This window comes from Salvelinus fontinalis, unplaced genomic scaffold, assembly GCF_029448725.1.
Source record: "Salvelinus fontinalis isolate EN_2023a unplaced genomic scaffold, ASM2944872v1 scaffold_0595, whole genome shotgun sequence".
Taxonomy (NCBI): Eukaryota; Metazoa; Chordata; class Actinopteri; order Salmoniformes; family Salmonidae; genus Salvelinus; species Salvelinus fontinalis.
In genome coordinates, this window is record NW_026600804.1 from 97172 (window position 1) to 114312 (window position 17141).

Genomic DNA, 17141 nt, shown 5'->3' on the forward strand with positions numbered 1-17141 from the left:
CTCCATATGTAGCATAGTTTATTCAATACACCATCTAGATAGATGACCCCCAGAATGACCCCCAGACAGGAACCTCCATATGTAGCAGTGTATCAATACAACATGTAGATAGATGACCCCCAGAATGACCCCCAGACAGGAACCTCCATATGTAGCAGTGTATCAATACACCATCTAGATAGATGACCCCCAGAATGACCCCCAGACAGGAACCTCCATATGTAGCAGTGTATCAATACACCATCTAGATAGATGACCCCCAGAATGACCCCCAGACAGGAACCTCCATATGTAGCATAGTTTATTCAATACACCATCTAGATAGATGACCCCCAGAATGACCCCCAGACAGGAACCTCCATATGTAGCATAGTTTATTCAATACACCATCTAGATAGATGACCCCCAGAATGACCCCCAGACAGGAACCTCCATATGTAGCATAGTTTATTCAATACACCATCTAGATAGATGACACCCAGTGTCGGTATCACAACGGGATATTAATATCTGACACTGAGGCAGAGGACAATAATAAGGAAACAAGAAACAATTTAATGTCACATTTATTTTCATGAACAAACATTTTTAAAAACACAAATTGTGTTCTTATCCTCGAAGTATACTTGAAGCAAGTAGTATGCATTACTGTAAAGACATGAAGCATTACAGAAGAGCGAGGCGAGGACTGGCCGTCCAAATAAATAACTGTATCAACATCAAACTAAAACTTTTTTTAAAAAACAACAGATTCACAAAATATAAATATAACATTCAAGAGCAACATGGCAACTTCATAAATACTGAACACTTCTCATACAACTCAAGTCAAAATAGCTCGAATTAAAAAAGAAAAAACGGACCAAATAAATACATTCATGAGAAACCTGGAAACTTCATAGATACTGGTCTTCTCATGAAGATCAATCAACATGAGCTTGAATAGAAATGGTGTTCACTCCTGGGAACTACACTGAGTGGACAAAATATTAGGAACACCTCCCTTTGGCCCTCAGAACAGCCTTCTTTGGGTCATGGATTCTACAAGGTGTTGAAAGCGTTCCACAGGGATGCTGGCCCATGTTGACTCTAATGCTTCCCACAGTTGTGTCAAGTTGGCTGGATGTCCTTTGGGTGGCGGACCATTCTTGATACACACGGGGGACACTGTTGAGCGTGAAAAACCCAGCAGCGTTGCAGTTCTTGACATACCCCATTTAAAGGCACTTAAATATGTTGTCTTGCCCATTCACCCTCTGAATGGCACACGTACACAATCCATGTCTCAAGTCTTAAAAGTCCTTTAAACTGTCTCCTCCCTCTCGTCTACACTGATTGAAGTGGATTTAACAAGTGACATCAATAAGGGATCATAGCTTCCACCTGGATTCACCTGGTCAGTCTATGTCATGGAAAGAGCAGGTGTTCCTAATGCTTTGTCCACTCAGTATATCCGCGCTTGGTATTGTAGTATATGACTGTTATGTCTGACTCCTACTGGTGGCTCTTCCTGTGTTGACATGTGTTGTTGACCCTGTAGCTGTTGTCAGTAGACAGGAAATGCAACAAAACGCTCTCAAACTGACAGAAACAGGGAGGTACTATCTAAACTTGTTTCCAGTGTACCACAATAAACATGATGTAGATGTGGCCAGGTTGAACCTCATCTCACCTTAGTTGAGCACCTTCTACTCCTCTCCAAGCTAGGGTTAGTTAGGGCTAGAGTTAGCTAGGGCTAGATTTAGCTAGGGCTAGAGTTAGCTAGGGCTAGAGTTAGCTAGGATTAGAGTTAGCTAGGGTTAGTTAGTTAGTTAGGGCTAGAGTTAGCTAGGGCTAGAGTTAGCTAGGGCTAGAGTTAGCTAGGGTTAGAGTTAGCTAGGGTTAGAGTTAGCTAGGGTTAGTTAGTTAGTTAGTTAGTTAGGGCTAGAGTTAGCTAGGGCTAGAGTTAGTTAGGGTTAGAGTTAGTTAGGGTTAGAGTTAGCTAGGGCTAGAGTTAGCTAGGGTTAGAGTTAGCTAGGGTTAGTTAGTTAGTTAGGGCTAGAGTTAGTTAGGGCTAGAGTTAGCTAGGGCTAGAGTTAGCTAGGGTTAGAGTTAGCTAGGGTTAGAGTTAGTTAGGGTTAGTTAGTTAGGGCTAGAGTTAGTTAGGGCTAGAGTTAGCTAGGGCTAGAGTTAGTTAGGGCTAGAGTTAGTTAGGGTTAGAGTTAGTTAGGGCTAGAGTTAGAGTTAGTTAGGGTTAGAGTTAGTTAGGGTTAGTTAGTTAGTTAGTTAGGGTTAGAGTTAGCTGGGGCTAGAGTTAGCTAGGCTTAGAGTTAGCTAGGGTTAGAGTTAGCTAGGGTTAGAGTTAGCTAGGGTTAGAGTTAGCTAGGGTTAGAGTTAGTTAGTTAGGGCTAGAGTTAGTTAGTTAGGGCTAGAGTTAGTTAGGGCTAGAGTTAGTTAGGGCTAGAGTTAGTTAGAGTTAGTTAGGGTTAGAGTTAGTTAGGGTTAGTTAGTTAGTTAGTTAGTTAGTTAGTTAGTTAGTTAGTTAGGGCTAGAGTTAGAGTTAGCTAGGGCTAGAGTTAGCTAGGGTTAGAGTTAGCTAGGGTTAGAGTTAGCTAGGGTTAGAGTTAGTTAGGGTTAGCTAGGGTTAGTTAGGGCTAGAGTTAGTTAGGGCTAGAGTTAGTTAGAGTTAGCTAGGGTTAGTTAGGGCTAGAGTTAGTTAGGGCTAGAGTTAGTTAGGGCTAGAGTTAGTTAGGGCTAGAGTTAGTTAGGGTTAGTTAGGGTTAGTTAGGGTTAGAGTTAGTTATGGCTAGAGTTAGCTAGGGTTAGAGTTAGTTTAGGTTAGAGTTAGTTAGGGCTAGAGTTAGTTAGGGCTAGAGTTAGTTAGGGTTAGGGTTAGTTAGGGTTAGAGTTAGCTAGGGTATGAGTTAGCTAGGGTAGGAGTTAGTTAGGGCTAGAGCTAGTTAGGGCTAGAGTTAGTTTGGGTTAGAGTTAATTAGGGTTTGAGTTAATTAGGGTTAGAGTTAGTTAGGGTTAGAGTTAGTTAGGGTAAGAGTTATCTGGGGTTAGAGTTTGTTAGGGTTAGTTATAGTTAGCTAGGGTTAGTTATAGTTCGCTAGGGTTAGTTATAGTTCGCTAGGGTTAGTTAGGGTTAGTTGGGGTTAGCTAGGGTTAGAGTTAGCTAGGGTTAGGGTTAGTTAAGCCAGTTTGTCCCAGGGGTCTTGGCTGTAGAGACACACTTGATAGAGGATAGCCAGATCCACCAGTACCTGAGTCAGCCCACACAACAGGAACTGGAGCGGGCTCTCCTTCAGGGCAAAGTAGGCCGTCTTGAAGCTGTCCCCGGCCATCCACAGTAGGACCATGTTCACACTGAAGACAGAAAACATAAGAAACAGGACCATTGACCTTCACTTTGAACGATGTAGTCACTGAGAAGAGGAAACATGGCGCTGCACCTGTCTCCCTCCAGGTGGATCTTTGGATCGGTTTGAGCACCGTCATTTTACTGAAGAGGTAATTATTGATCATCAGTGTCAAATAGGTCTGACTAGTGTCTGAGGCACCCCAACATGGCCCTATGACACCCAGAAGGTCTGTAGGCCAGGCTGGCTGGTGTCTGAGGCAGGCCAACATGGCCCTATAGCCCTATGACACCCAGAAGGTCTGTAGGCCAGGCTGGCTGGTGTCTGAGGCAGGCCAACATGGCCCTATAGCCCTATGACACCCAGAAGGTCTGTAGGCCAGGCTGGCTGGTGTCTGAGGCACCCCAACATGGCCCTATAGCCCTATGACACCCAGAAGGTCTGTAGGCCAGGCTGGCTGGTGTCTGAGGCAGGCCAACATGGCCCTATAGCCCTATGACACCCAGAAGGTCTGTAGGCCAGGCTGGCTGGTGTCTGAGGCACCCCAACATGGCCCTATAGCCCTATGACACCCAGAAGGTCTGTAGGCCAGGCTGGCTGGTGTCTGAGGCAGGCCAACATGGCCCTATAGCCCTATGACACCCAGAAGGTCTGTAGGCCAGGCTGGCTGGTGTCTGAGGCAGGCCAACATGGCCCTATGACACCCAGAAGGTCTGTAGGCCAGGCTGGCTGGTGTCTGAGGCAGGCCAACATGGCCCTATAGCCCTATGACACCCAGAAGGTCTGTAGGCCAGGCTGGCTGGTGTCTGAGGCAGGCCAACATGGCCCTATGACACCCAGAAGGTCTGTAGGCCAGGCTGGCTGGTGTCTGAGGCAGGCCAACATGGCCCTATAGCCCTATGACACCCAGAAGGTCTGTAGGCCAGGCTGGCTGGTGTCTGAGGCAGGCCAACATGGCCCTATAGCCCTATGACACCCAGAAGGTCTGTAGGCCAGGCTGGCTGGTGTCTGAGGCAGGCCAACATGGCCCTATAGCCCTATGACACCCAGAAGGTCTGTAGGCCAGGCTGGCTGGTGTCTGAGGCAGGCCAACATGGCCCTATAGCCCTATGACACCCAGAAGGTCTGTAGGCCAGGCTGCCTGGTGTCTGAGGCACCCCAACATGGCCCTATGACACCCAGAAGGTCTGTAGGCCAGGCTGGCTGGTGTCTGAGGCAGGCCAACATGGCCCTATAGCCCTATGACACCCAGAAGGTCTTTAGGCCAGGCTGGCTGGTGTCTGAGGCACCCCAACATGGCCCTATAGCCCTATGACACCCAGAAGGTCTGTAGGCCAGGCTGGCTGGTGTCTGAGGCAGGCCAACATGGCCCTATAGCCCTATGACACCCAGAAGGTCTGTAGGCCAGGCTGGCTGGTGTCTGAGGCAGGCCAACATGGCCCTATAGCCCTATGACACCCAGAAGGTCTGTAGGCCAGGCTGCCTGGTGTCTGAGGCACCCCAACATGACCCTATAGCCCTATGACACCCAGAAGGTCTGTAGGCCAGGCTGGCTGGTGTCTGAGGCAGGCCAACATGACCCTATAGTCCTATGACACCCAGAAGGTCTGTAGGCCAGGCTGGCTGGTGTCTGAGGCAGGCCAACATGGCCCTATAGCCCTATGACACCCAGAAGGTCTGTAGGCCAGGCTGGCTGGTGTCTGAGGCACCCCAACATGGCCCTATAGCCCTATGACACCCAGAAGGTCTGTAGGCCAGGCTGGCTGGTGTCTGAGGCAGGCCAACATGGCCCTATAGCCCTATGACACCCAGAAGGTCTTTAGGCCAGGCTGGCTGGTGTCTGAGGCAGGCCAACATGGCCCTATAGCCCTATGACACCCAGAAGGTCTGTAGGCCAGGCTGGCTGGTGTATGAGGCAGGCCAACATGGCCCTATAGCCCTATGACACCCAGAAGGTCTGTAGGCCAGGCTGGCTGGTGTCTGAGGCAGGCCAACATGGCCCTATAGTCCTATGACACCCAGAAGGTCTTTAGGCCAGGCTGCCTGGTGTCTGAGGCACCCCAACATGGCCCTATAGCCCTATGACACCCAGAAGGTCTGTAGGCCAGGCTGGCTGGTGTATGAGGCAGGCCAACATGGCCCTATAGCCCTATGACACCCAGAAGGTCTGTAGGCCAGGCTGGCTGGTGTCTGAGGCAGGCCAACATGGCCCTATAGCCCTATGACACCCAGAAGGTCTGTAGGCCAGGCTGGCTGGTGTATGAGGCACCCCAACATGGCCCTATGACACCCAGAAGGTCTGTAGGCCAGGCTGGCTGGTGTCTGAGGCAGGCCAACATGGCCCTATAGTCCTATGACACCCAGAAGGTCTGTAGGCCAGGCTGGCTGGTGTCTGAGGCAGGCCAACATGACCCTATAGCCCTATGACACCCAGAAGGTCTGTAGGCCAGGCTGACTGGTGTCTGAGGCACCCCAACATGACCCTATAGCCCTATGACACCCAGAAGGTCTGTAGGCCAGGCTGACTGGTGTCTGAGGCACCCCAACATGACCCTATAGTCCTATGACACCCAGAAGGTCTGTAGGCCAGGCTGGCTGGTGTCTGAGGCAGGCCAACATGGCCCTATAGCCCTATGACACCCAGAAGGTCTGTAGGCCAGGCTGGCTGGTGTCTGAGGCACCCCAACATGACCCTATAGTCCTATGACACCCAGAAGGTCTGTAGGCCAGGCTGGCTGGTGTCTGAGGCAGGCCAACATGGCCCTATAGCCCTATGACACCCAGAAGGTCTGTAGGCCAGGCTGGCTGGTGTCTGAGGCAGGCCAACATGGCCCTATAGCCCTATGACACCCAGAAGGTCTGTAGGCCAGGCTGGCTGGTGTCTGAGGCAGGCCAACATGGCCCTATAGCCCTATGACACCCAGAAGGTCTGTAGGCCAGGCTGGCTGGTGTCTGAGGCAGGCCAACATGGCCCTATAGCCCTATGACACCCAGAAGGTCTGTAGGCCAGGCTGGCTGGTGTATGAGGCACCCCAACATGACCCTATAGTCCTATGACACCCAGAAGGTCTGTAGGCCAGGCTGGCTGGTGTCTGAGGCAGGCCAACATGGCCCTATAGCCCTATGACACCCAGAAGGTCTGTAGGCCAGGCTGGCTGGTGTATGAGGCACCCCAACATAACCCTATAGTCCTATAACACCCAGAAGGTGTAGCAGAGTCCCCTTTAGGACTAGCTAGCACACGGTGCCGGCTCCCCCCTGATGTGTACCGGAATCTTCTTTAGGTCTAGCTAGCATACGGTTACCACCACCTAATGTACTGGAGTGCACCTGCCTCCCGGAGTCATAGCATAAACATTTACCAAACAAAGTATAAAGAGGGATTCCAGCAGATGAATTGCGGGCTGCAGTCACAACTTTCTCCCTCTGCCAAACCACAAAATGGTATTAGCTTGGCATCTGTTCATGTAGTTTATTTGAAGGATTATTTATCTAATCACATTTAAACAGAGAAGCATGGCATGGCTTCCTGTCTCATATCATCGTGACCTCAACTCTACAATGGCTGTTGACTTAATGGTGCTTCTTCATGATCATAACCAACAGGTTTTGGCAGACAGCCAGGTGTCATCTGAGCATTATTAGGAAACATCCCAAATGACAACTTATTCCCCAGATAGTGCACTGTGTAGGTGCATTGCATTATGGGTAGGGAATACTGCTGTCTGCCAAAACCTGTTGGTTATGATCATGAAGAAGCACCATTAAGTCAACATCCATTGTTCATCGACTACAGCTCAGCATTTAACACCATAGTATCCTCCAAACTCGACCCTGGGTCTCGACCCCACCCTGTGCAACTGGGTCCTGGACTTCCTGACTGGGTCCCGGACTCCTCCAACTCAATCATCAAGTTTGCAGACGACACTACAGTGATAGGCTTGATTACCAACAACGACGAGACGGCCTACAGGGAGGAGGTGAGGGCCCTCGGAGTGTGGTGTCAGGAAAATAACCTCACACTCAATGTCAACAAAACAAAGGAGATGATCGTGGACTTCAGGAAACAGCAGAGGGAGCACCCCCCTATCCACATCGACGGGACAGTTGTGGAGAAGGTGGAAAGTTTTAAGTTCCTCGGCGTACACGTCACGGACTAACTGAAATGGTCCACCCTAACAGACAGCGTGGTGAAGGCGCAGCAGCGCTAGGCCTATATGAATCCTATATAGTTTAGTCTCCCATTAGGCCTATATGAATTCTATATAGTTTAGTCTCCCATTAGGCCTATATGAATCCTATATAGTTTAGTCTCCCATTAGGCCTATATGAATCCTATATAGTTTAGTCTCCCATTAGGCCTATATGAATCCTATATAGTTTAGTCTCCCATTAGGCCTATATGAATCCTATATAGTTTAGTCTCCCATTAGGCCTATATGAATCCTATATAGTTTAGTCTCCCATTAGGCCTATATGAATCCTATATAGTTTAGTCTTCCATTAGGCCTATATGAATCCTATATAGTTTAGTCTCCCATTAGGCCTATATGAATCCTATATAGTTTAGTCTCCCATTAGACCTATATGAATCCTATATAGTTTAGTCTCCCATTAGGCCTATATGAATCCTATATAGTTCAGTCTCCCATTAGGCCTATATGAATCCTATATAGTTTAGTCTCCCATTAGGCCTATATGAATCCTATATAGTTTAGTCTCCCATTAGGCCTATATGAATCCTATATAGTTCAGTCTCCCATTAGGCCAATATGAATCCTATATAGTTTAGTCTCCCATTAGGCCTATATGAATCCTACCATTGAATCACATCTCATGAGTAGCAGACCCTTGTCCTTTCTTCCTGGACCAATCAGATGTGCCTAAACCTAGTGTGAAGTTACCAGGTTGTTAGCTAGCTAGGTAACATGACTGAACATGACTTGGTTCGTTATCAAACCAACAATTAGCAACCCGGGATTAGTTTAAAACCGCCCGCGATGTGGTTTTGTGAAATTATATCAAATGCGCACAAAATCGTGCAGAAAAAAGTGGCTCTGGTAAAATGTTTCATGTTTTTTGAGACAAGGTGTTATCTTTGCTGTAACGCTGGAGGCTGTCGCGCTGCTGTGCTCCGTTTATCCTCTGGCACGCAAGAGACTGTGTGACAGGCTAGCGAGCTTGCAATTGCAAAGCCTACTCAGACTGGCCCGTGCTCTTGGTTATACCAGGCAATTAAATGATACAATATATCAACTTGGCTCGCTCTGCGCACTGCTCCAATGTATAACATGTTCAAATGTAACAACAAAACCCTCATCAGGGTCTGCATCCCTGTTTGCCATCACGGCTAAATTATATTATAAAACCGAGGGAGGAATAGATCGATATGAAGAGCGGACGGAGAGAAGCAGGTGAGTGAGGGCTGGTCGGGGATGCTGAGAGAAGCAGGTGAGTGAGGGCTGGTAGGGGATGTTGAGAGAAACAGGTGAGTGAGGGCTGGTAGGGGATGCTGAGAGAAGCAGGTGAGTGAGGGCTGGTAGGGGATGTTGAGAGAAACAGGTGAGTGAGGGCTGGTAGGGGATGCTGAGAGAAGCAGGTGAGTGAGGGCTGGTAGGGGATACTGAGAGAAGCAGGTGAGTGAGGGCTGGTAGGGGATGTTGAGAGAAACAGGTGAGTGAGGGCTGGTAGGGGATGCTGAGAGAAGCAGGTGAGTGATGGCTGGTAGGGGATGCTGAGAGAAGCAGGTGAGTGAGGGCTGGTAGGGGATGCAGAAAGACGCAGGTGAGTGAGGGCTGGTAGGGGATGCTGAGAGAAGCAGGTGAGTGATGGCTGGTAGGGGATGCTGAGAGAAGTAGGTGAGTGAGGGCTGGTAGGGGATGCTGAGAGAAGCAGGTGAGTGATGGCTGGTAGGGGATGCTGAGAGAAGCAGGTGAGTGAGGGCTGGTAGGGGATGCAGAAAGACGCAGGTGAGTGAGGGCTGGTAGGGGATGCTGAGAGAAGCAGGTGAGTGATGGCTGGTAGGGGATGCTGAGAGAAGTAGGTGAGTGAGGGCTGGTAGGGGATGCTGAGAGAAACAGGTGAGTGAGGGCTGGTAGGGGATGCTGAGAGAAGCAGGTGAGTGATGGCTGGTAGGGGATGCTGAGAGAAGCAGGTGAGTGAGGGCTGGTAGGGGATGCTGAGAGAAGCAGGTGAGTGAGGGCTGGTAGGGGATGCTGAGAGAAGCAGGTAAGTGATGGCTGGTAGGGGATGCTGAGAGAAGTAGGTGAGTGAGGGCTGGTAGGGGATGCTGAGAGAAGTAGGTGAGTGAGGGCTGGTAGGGGATGCTGAGAGAAGCAGGTGAGTGAGGGCTGGTAGGGGATGCTGAGAGAAGCAGGTGAGTGATGGCTGGTAGGGGATGCTGAGAGAAGCAGGTGAGTGAGGGCTGGTAGGGGATGCTGAGAGAAGCAGGTGAGTGACGGCTGGTAGGGGATGCTGAGAGAAGCAGGTGAGTGAGGGCTGGTAGGGGATGCTGAGAGAAGCAGGTGAGTGAGGGCTGGTAGGGGATGCAGAGAGAAGCAGGTGAGTGAGGGATGGCAGGGGATGCAGAGAGAAGCAGGTGAGTGAGGGCTGGTAACCTTTATCCGAGTAGAGCGGGTCATTTTCCTGAAGAAAATGTGTTTGCTTCCTCAGCCTCACCTCATGCCGGTGGTGGAGTGGTTGCGTTGGTTCTGGAGCAGCTGTGGTAGCCCCAGCATGGCCTCCGTCAGCACGGCCAGGAAGCCCAGGGACTCCACAAACAGAGAGGAGTCCAGGAGGATAAGGGTGGTGAAGGCACAGGGCAGCGTGAAGGCCAACATGAAGATGAGGTAGTCCTCAAAGCCATCCCAGTTCCAAAAGAACCGGGGGTCCAGATCTGATAGAGAGAGAGATGGGGTGGATGGAGAGAGAAAGTGAGACAGAGACACAGAGAAACACAGACAGAGACACAGACAGACAGAGACACAGACAGACACACAGACAGACAAAGACACAGACAGACAGAGACACAGACAGACAGAGACACAGACAGACAGAGACACAGACAGACACACAGACAGACAAAGACACAGACAGACAGAGACACAGACAGACAGAGACACAGACACAGACAGACAGACAGAGACACAGACAGACACACAGACAGACACAGACAGAGACACAGACAGAGAGAGAGACAGACACAGACAGAGAGACAGACAGAGAGACAGACAGAGACACAGACAGAGAGAGAAGGTAAATAATGGAAGGTTATCGTTTCCTCTTTCCTCCCCAATATCTCCCTCCAGTGGTAAAACAATAGAACAGCTGCAGAGGTGGCTGGATGGTTATTAAATGGTGGATAGATGGGTGATAGATGGCTGTCTTATGGTTTTTAAATGGTTGTTGTTAGCCTTTGCCACAAGCTTTCAACGTAACCAAAGCCTGGAGCCAAAGTCAGATGTCTGTTAGATAGTTATTCTATGGGTGCTATATGGTTGCTGTTACCTGTGATGTGGTGCTGTTTGGTGCTGATACGGTTGGTGTTCTGTACAGAGCAGCAGAGGTTGAGCATCACCAGCATGGTGAGAATCATCACCACACTCTGCAGGAGCAGAGTCACCTCAAACTGCTTCCCAAACCTGCAGGTGTGAAAACACACACACACACACACACACAAACAAACAGGCAGACGCACACACATACACAAACAAACAGGCAGACGCACACACACACACATTAGCAGAAAACCTGACACTGCATTACCTCTAGGTAAACCTTACCCACACCCCCCCCCCCCCAACACCCAAACCCACTCGCCAGAAGAGGATGCGGAGGATGTTAGCGACCAGCAGAACCAGGCAGACGCGTGTAGAGAAGCCGTCTGTGTTCTTGGTCCGAAGGATCTGCTGGTACTGTGAGGTGTAGGGCAGAGCCCCTCCGACCACCATCACACAGGACGTCAGCCAGTGCAAAGAGTGCCACAGGGTCCCCACATCTCCCTCCTCCTCATCACCCAGACCCAGTCTGTTGTCCATGTCTCTCACAACTCATTGGACACCACAGCACAGCTTTCCACCAGTAGACTCTGATCCAATGCACCGAACATAATGTCAGACTTTAGTTCCGTTAGTTCAATTGTGCATATAGGTAGGCCCTAAACAGAATGTGTAAGATTTTGTTGTAGTTTTTTTAAATGTACTTTTTATTAACTGCAAATCAGTCAGACAAACTGTAACCTATTTCAAAATTGAAACTTCTGCTGAGCTCTTATTCTGGCATGAATTACAAATCAACACGAGGTGAGAAATAACAACGGACTGTAGCCAACCTACCTATTTGATAGGGAGGCTTTTGTTAATCAAAGCCAGGATAAGAAAAAGGCAATAGTTGAGTGAATTCAACCGGCAGAAAATAAATGGCGATTAAATAGATGTGCTTTTCATCAACAAAATCGAGGAGGATGCAATTTCCTTTCAAATATATATTCCCTACTAAATGTTTGTTCGCCATGCATCGTGTTCCAGGTTCCAAATACTCACTAATGTTGTTGCATTATTTTATTAGCGCTTCTAATCCAATTCCGTTTGATCGTTTCCCGTTTTAATAAACTCGCGAGATTTAGCATGCGCATGCTTCACTGTTTACTCGTTGGGGCGTCTGTAGCTCGTCAGTGAGGGATTCGATTAGTCTCGCTCTGGCCCCCGTGTTTTGCACCGGCTCATAGTTGATTGCATTTGGAAGCAGGCTGCCTCACGGGCATGAGCCAGGTGCCATGCTCTGACCGTCAGACGGCGAAGTCGGCTCAAAACAAAAGTTTGGTAATCAAGCATGTGTAGTAATTAGTTAGAGTATTTATTTTTCCATGTGATTGCTTTTTGATAAAAAACGCTTTATCTGCCATCCCAATTAAAACTAGTTAGAAAATGTATTTGAAAATATATGCTGTATGTTTCTGGACGATGCACCGTGCTGCCTTGTTGACAACATGACCAAGCAGTGCACATTACTGTTCCATTTGAGTAGATCGCTCCTCCCTCTCCGTTTTTGCCCGATGAGGTAAACGGCCATTAGCCGGTTCAACCCAGACCAGTGTAAAATAATTCCCTCAGTCATTCACGGTTGTTTCGCTTCGTCTGCAGAGAAGGAAGAAGACGTCTCGGACAAACCAGTGGTTTATCGTACAGCAGCGCCACGAATTTAGTGCAATGTCAGAGATCCAGGATCCGAAATCTGTACAGGACCTGACTGGGGTGGTGAGTCGTATTACCGAGCTAACGGTCCCAAATCCTTGCCATATCCTATCCCATTTGAAAACCTGAGAACTAGCTAGCGTTAGCTAGCAGGCTGGCTAACTGGCTAAAGTTCTGCTATAACTGTTTTTTTTCCCAATCGTTTTTGTAGCAACATTAACTTTTTTTCAATGAAATAGTTGCAGTCAAATTCTGTTTAGCTACATTACCTTTGTTTTAGTCCTGTTTAGCTAGCTAGCTACAGCTATTATTATTGAAATGTAACTGATAGATGGGTGATAGATGGCTAAATGTAATTGTGTTCCGGCTTGTAAAGCTTGACTTGTTTTTTGACGACAAACGGCAAATCCCCATGGTTTCCATGGTATCAGCGGTGGAGGCAACACCCCGTTGTGTAGGCATCAGAGGCACCTTAACGCCCACAAAGTTCAATAGTATGCATGCATGCACTACGATTCTGCTATGCTACAGGATATAAACGTGTCCACCCACACATTACAACATGTTCTGTCCTCCTCTCCTCATTTTCCTCAGGTCCAGACATTGCTGCAGCAGATGCAGGATAAATTCCAGACCATGTCAGACCAGATCATTGGAAGAAATATCCTGCCTTTACAATTTCAATGCTATTTTTCACAATTTCAATGCTATCAAAGACAGACTTTCAGAATGACACAGTTTTATGTTACAATTTAATTGGATTGCTCATAGCGTTGTCTCATGATATCAATGACTGCATGGTTTGATCATTCAGATACATGTAATGCACTCAATCCTGGTGGTTTTGTCAGCCGGTTTGAAGCAATCGTGTAAATCAATCAATCAATCACACTTGTATTTGTCACATGCTTCGTAAACAACAGTTGTAGACTAACAGTGAAATGTACAACTTTTGCTAACATTTCAAATGACAGAACATTAATATCTTCTTTGTATTACTGATGGACCGCTGTAACAAGCAGACAGATTGGGTCAAAGGGATTGGTACTACTACATAGTTCTATGGATAGGAGTTTGGGATATTTTGTATAGTAGGCATGGTACCTGAATGTTGTTCCCACTTCCTTGACAAGAGTACTCGATGAGATGAGTGGCCGCATCGATGACCTGGAAAAGAACATTGGTGACCTGATGACCCAGGCTGGGGTGGAGGAGATGGAGGCGGAGAACAAGGTCAAGGAGGAACAGGGCTCTGCTTAAAAGGTAATCAACACGGAGTCCACTGAGTGTTCTGCTTGTTTTTGTCATCTCCTATAGATCTCTGTGTGTGTGTTCAATGGGTTTTTCCCAATTAAACTGTCCAATATTTGTCAACAACACTGTGTATGTTTTCAGATTGTAACTACTAGAACCCGATCCGTATGTTTTTTTTGGGGTCCGATTTATGATTTTTGGGGTGTCAAAACTTACCGATGCCGATAAACTGTTTTTAGAGTGGGAAATGAAAAAGTGTCATCTTTCTACTCTGAATTCTCGTAAATTTCCATCCAAAAGAGCAATTGTCCAATAACTATGCTTCAAATGTTAATTTCACACTTTGTGACAATAATAATGCCATGAAAATGCCTGCAGGTGTTCAGATCTGCATGAGATTCCCTTGTTTCATTCTATTTATTCAATATCGGTTATCAGTGAATATCGGCCCATAGCGGTTAAAAAGGACAATATCGGTTATAGTACTGATACCCCTTGACTTATTACACATTTTGTGTTCCAGCCTCAATTTAAAATGGATGTAATGTATTTTTCTCCTAATCCATCTATCTACACACAATACCCTATAATAACAAAGTGAAAACATGTTTTTTTTGTTTTTTTTTAAATGTTGCAAATATATTGAAAAATGAAATACAGAAATATCTCATTTACATAAGTAAACACACCTCTTTGCTATGACATTCCAAACTGCATCCAATTTCCTTTGATCATCCTTGGGATGTCACTACAGCTTGATTTGAAGTCTACATGTGGCCATGGACATGATTGAGAAAGAAACACATCTCTGTATGTGTAAATAAAGCCTCATAGTTGACAGTGCATGTCAGAAACTATACCATGAAGTCCAAGGAACTGTCCGTAGAGCTCTGAGATATACTGTATGCTTAATCACAATTCTGTCTGGGGGAAGGGTATAATTTTTTTTTAGAGTGTTGAAAAAGTTTCCAAAAACCCAGTGACCACTCTGACAGATCTACAGAGTTTCTTGGCTGAGATGGGAGAACCTGTCAGAAGGACAACAGTCTCTACAGCACTTCACCAATCTGGGCTTTATGGGAGAGTGGCCAGACGGAAGCCACTCCTGAGAAAAAGGCACATGAAGGCACACCTGGAGTTTGCAAAAAGGCCTGTAAAAGACTGAGAGCATAAAGGCAAAAGATCCTGTGGTCTGATGAGACAAAATATATAACTTTTTGGCCTGAATGTAAATCAGTGTCTGGAATAAAACAGGCCCAGATCATCACCTGTCTAACACATTCCCTACTGTAAAGCATGGTGGTGGCAGTGTCATGCTATGGGGGATGCTTTTCAGCAGCAGGGACTGGGACACTGGTAACGATAGAGGAAACAATGAATGGAGCCAAATACAGGACAATCTGTGATAAGAACCTGCTTCAGAGTGCAAACAACCTTAGACTGGGGTGAAGATTTACGTTCCAACAGGACAATGACCCCAAGCATACAGCCAAAGCAACGCTGGAATGGCTTCAGAACAAGAATGTGAAAGTCCTTGAGTGACCCAGCCAAAGCCCAGACTTGAATCCCATTTAAAATCTGTGGAAAAACTTGGAAGATTGCTGTTCACCGCCACTCCCCATCTAACTTAACAGAGCTTGAGAAAATCTGCAAGGAAAAATTGGAGAAAATCTCCAAATCCAGATGTGCAAAGCTGATACACATACCCAAGATGACTCAAAGCTGATACAGACATACCCAAGATGACTCAAAGCTGATACAGACATACCCAAGAGGACTCAAAGCTGATACAGACATACCCAAGAGGACTCAAAGCTGATACAGACATACCCAAGACAACTCAAAGCTGATACAGACATACCCAAGACAACTCAAAGCTGATAGACATACCCAAGACGACTGTATATGCCTCCAAACGTGCTTCCACAAAGTATTGACTCAGATGTTAATTCATATGTAAATTAGATTTCTGTATTTAATGTTAAATAAATGAGCAAAAACTTCTAAACATGTTTTCACTTTGTCACTATGGGGTATTGTGTGTCGATGGGGGGGGGGGGGGGGGGGGGGGGGGTAAATGTAATTCATTTTTAATTCAGGCTGTAACACAACCAAATGTTGAATATTTTCTGATGGCACTGTATCGGCCAGGCTCTAGTAACTACTTTTTTTGTGATTTGAAAGATCTTTGGTTTATTTAACATGTCCTCTTTTCTTTCCACCCTCAGGTATCCAAGTAACAGGATGGTGGAGACTAAATGGGAAACAGACAGTTTTTTCAGGAGTATTGTATATTTAATTTTTTTATTTGATTTGCTGTGTATGTAACATGTTTTATATTTACATATTAACTCTTGTAATAATGTTCACTCTTGACATTTGTTTTGTTTTTGAATTGATGTTTTACTTAACTTGAGACACTATCCTGAATAATGGCTCACTCAGGTGACTCACTGGGCCAGTAACTGATTATGTCAACTAGCCAATTTAACATTTTAACAATATTTCAACACAAAACATTTACTGCTATTCAAATGTTCTACAATGTTGTGTGTGTGTGTTAAGATTTCTTTACTTTCAGTCTTTTTCACAATAAACCAGGGCTTGCATCCACTTTGGTCCTCTTCTCTCATATACAGGTTGAAAACGGCAGTGCCTCGAGCACATGAGTTGTGCACAACATGTGAATATTTTGTTTTGCAAGGCACTGTATATTTTCCTATTTTCAAAGAAGCTGTCAATATCTCTGAATAAATGCCCCCTCAAGAAGGATATAATGCCCAGTTAAAAAGCAGTGAACACCCACATCCACCATACTCAAGGAGTATGGTTTTAAAAATGTAACAGAGCGAAGCGTGAAATGGAAATGCACAACTTGTATGCTACTGCAATTTATTCAAATATTTTCAATTGGAAAGTCAGTGTATGACACATTGCAAACTGGTATATGTTACAAATGTGTCATTACACTAACTACCATGGAATTACACAGGTTTGGGTACTGATCTACACTGTCAAATAAGAAAGAACATCAACCCTGAAATATCTTGCTTTGTTTGGAAACTTGGTGCAGAATGTCTTGCAAGTTCATCTGGATAGGGCCATTCACCCATTCGTAGCCAAATCGGCCCAGGTGTGTGTGTGTGTGTGTTGTGTGTGTGTGTGTGTGAGAGAGAGAAAGTCTTTCAGCCGGTAGTGTTTGCTTCTTTATTTTTTGTATGATTAAAAATATTATGCTTTGAACATGACATCAGCAGAGGTGTCTTTACAGATGAGATTAGACAAATAATGTCGTTTATATTGCAGATTTCTGTATTACTCCTCTGTGGCCAGATTTCTAGATATATCGTTTGCT

At 46.4% G+C, this 17141-nt stretch overlaps 2 protein-coding genes across 3 annotated transcripts; one reads left to right on the forward strand and one right to left on the reverse strand.

Annotated features, from left to right (window-relative positions):
* Positions 1 to 548: 548 nt before the first annotated feature.
* LOC129846596 (solute carrier family 66 member 2-like) lies at positions 549 to 12009 on the reverse strand. Its single transcript, XM_055914541.1, has 4 exons — positions 11160 to 12009; positions 10848 to 10981; positions 10020 to 10236; positions 549 to 3348 (listed from the first exon to the last, which is right to left on the reverse strand). The coding sequence occupies exons 1-4, from the start codon at positions 11375 to 11377 to the stop codon at positions 3174 to 3176; spliced, it is 744 nt and encodes a 247-aa protein (XP_055770516.1). The 5' UTR covers positions 11378 to 12009; the 3' UTR covers positions 549 to 3173.
* Positions 12010 to 12425: 416 nt separating this feature from the next.
* Positions 12426 to 16399, forward strand: LOC129846595 (heat shock factor-binding protein 1-like). 2 transcript variants are annotated; one of them, XM_055914539.1, is made up of 4 exons: positions 12426 to 12619; positions 13127 to 13193; positions 13671 to 13795; positions 16015 to 16399. In XM_055914539.1, exons 1-3 carry the CDS (start codon positions 12548 to 12550, stop codon positions 13790 to 13792), a joined length of 261 nt encoding a protein of 86 aa, XP_055770514.1. In that variant the 5' UTR covers positions 12426 to 12547; the 3' UTR covers positions 13793 to 13795; positions 16015 to 16399. The 2 variants fall into 2 exon arrangements, with proteins under 2 accessions (XP_055770514.1, XP_055770515.1); XM_055914540.1 differs by having other exon boundaries at positions 12432 to 12595.
* The last annotated feature ends 742 nt before the right edge of the window (positions 16400 to 17141 follow it).

What these genes read in the sequence shown, in the direction of transcription:
- LOC129846596 (XM_055914541.1), bottom strand. Translation starts at nt 11,377, where the DNA reads ATGGACAACAGACTGGGTCTGGGTGATGAGGAGGAGGGAGATGTGGGG. An exon ending in ATCCTCCGCATCCTCTTCTG is followed by an intron (nt 10,982 to 11,159) that starts GCGAGTGGGTTT and finishes TCACACCTGCAG; the next exon opens with GTTTGGGAAGCAGTTTGAGG. An exon ending in CAAACAGCACCACATCACAG is followed by an intron (nt 10,237 to 10,847) that starts GTAACAGCAACC and finishes TCTCTCTATCAG; the next exon opens with ATCTGGACCCCCGGTTCTTT.
- LOC129846595 (XM_055914539.1), top strand. Translation starts at nt 12,548, where the DNA reads ATGTCAGAGATCCAGGATCCGAAATCTGTACAGGACCTGACTGGGGTG. An exon ending in GTCGTATTACCGAGCTAACG is followed by an intron (nt 12,620 to 13,126) that starts GTCCCAAATCCT and finishes CATTTTCCTCAG; the next exon opens with GTCCAGACATTGCTGCAGCA. An exon ending in AGACCAGATCATTGGAAGAA is followed by an intron (nt 13,194 to 13,670) that starts ATATCCTGCCTT and finishes TGACAAGAGTAC; the next exon opens with TCGATGAGATGAGTGGCCGC.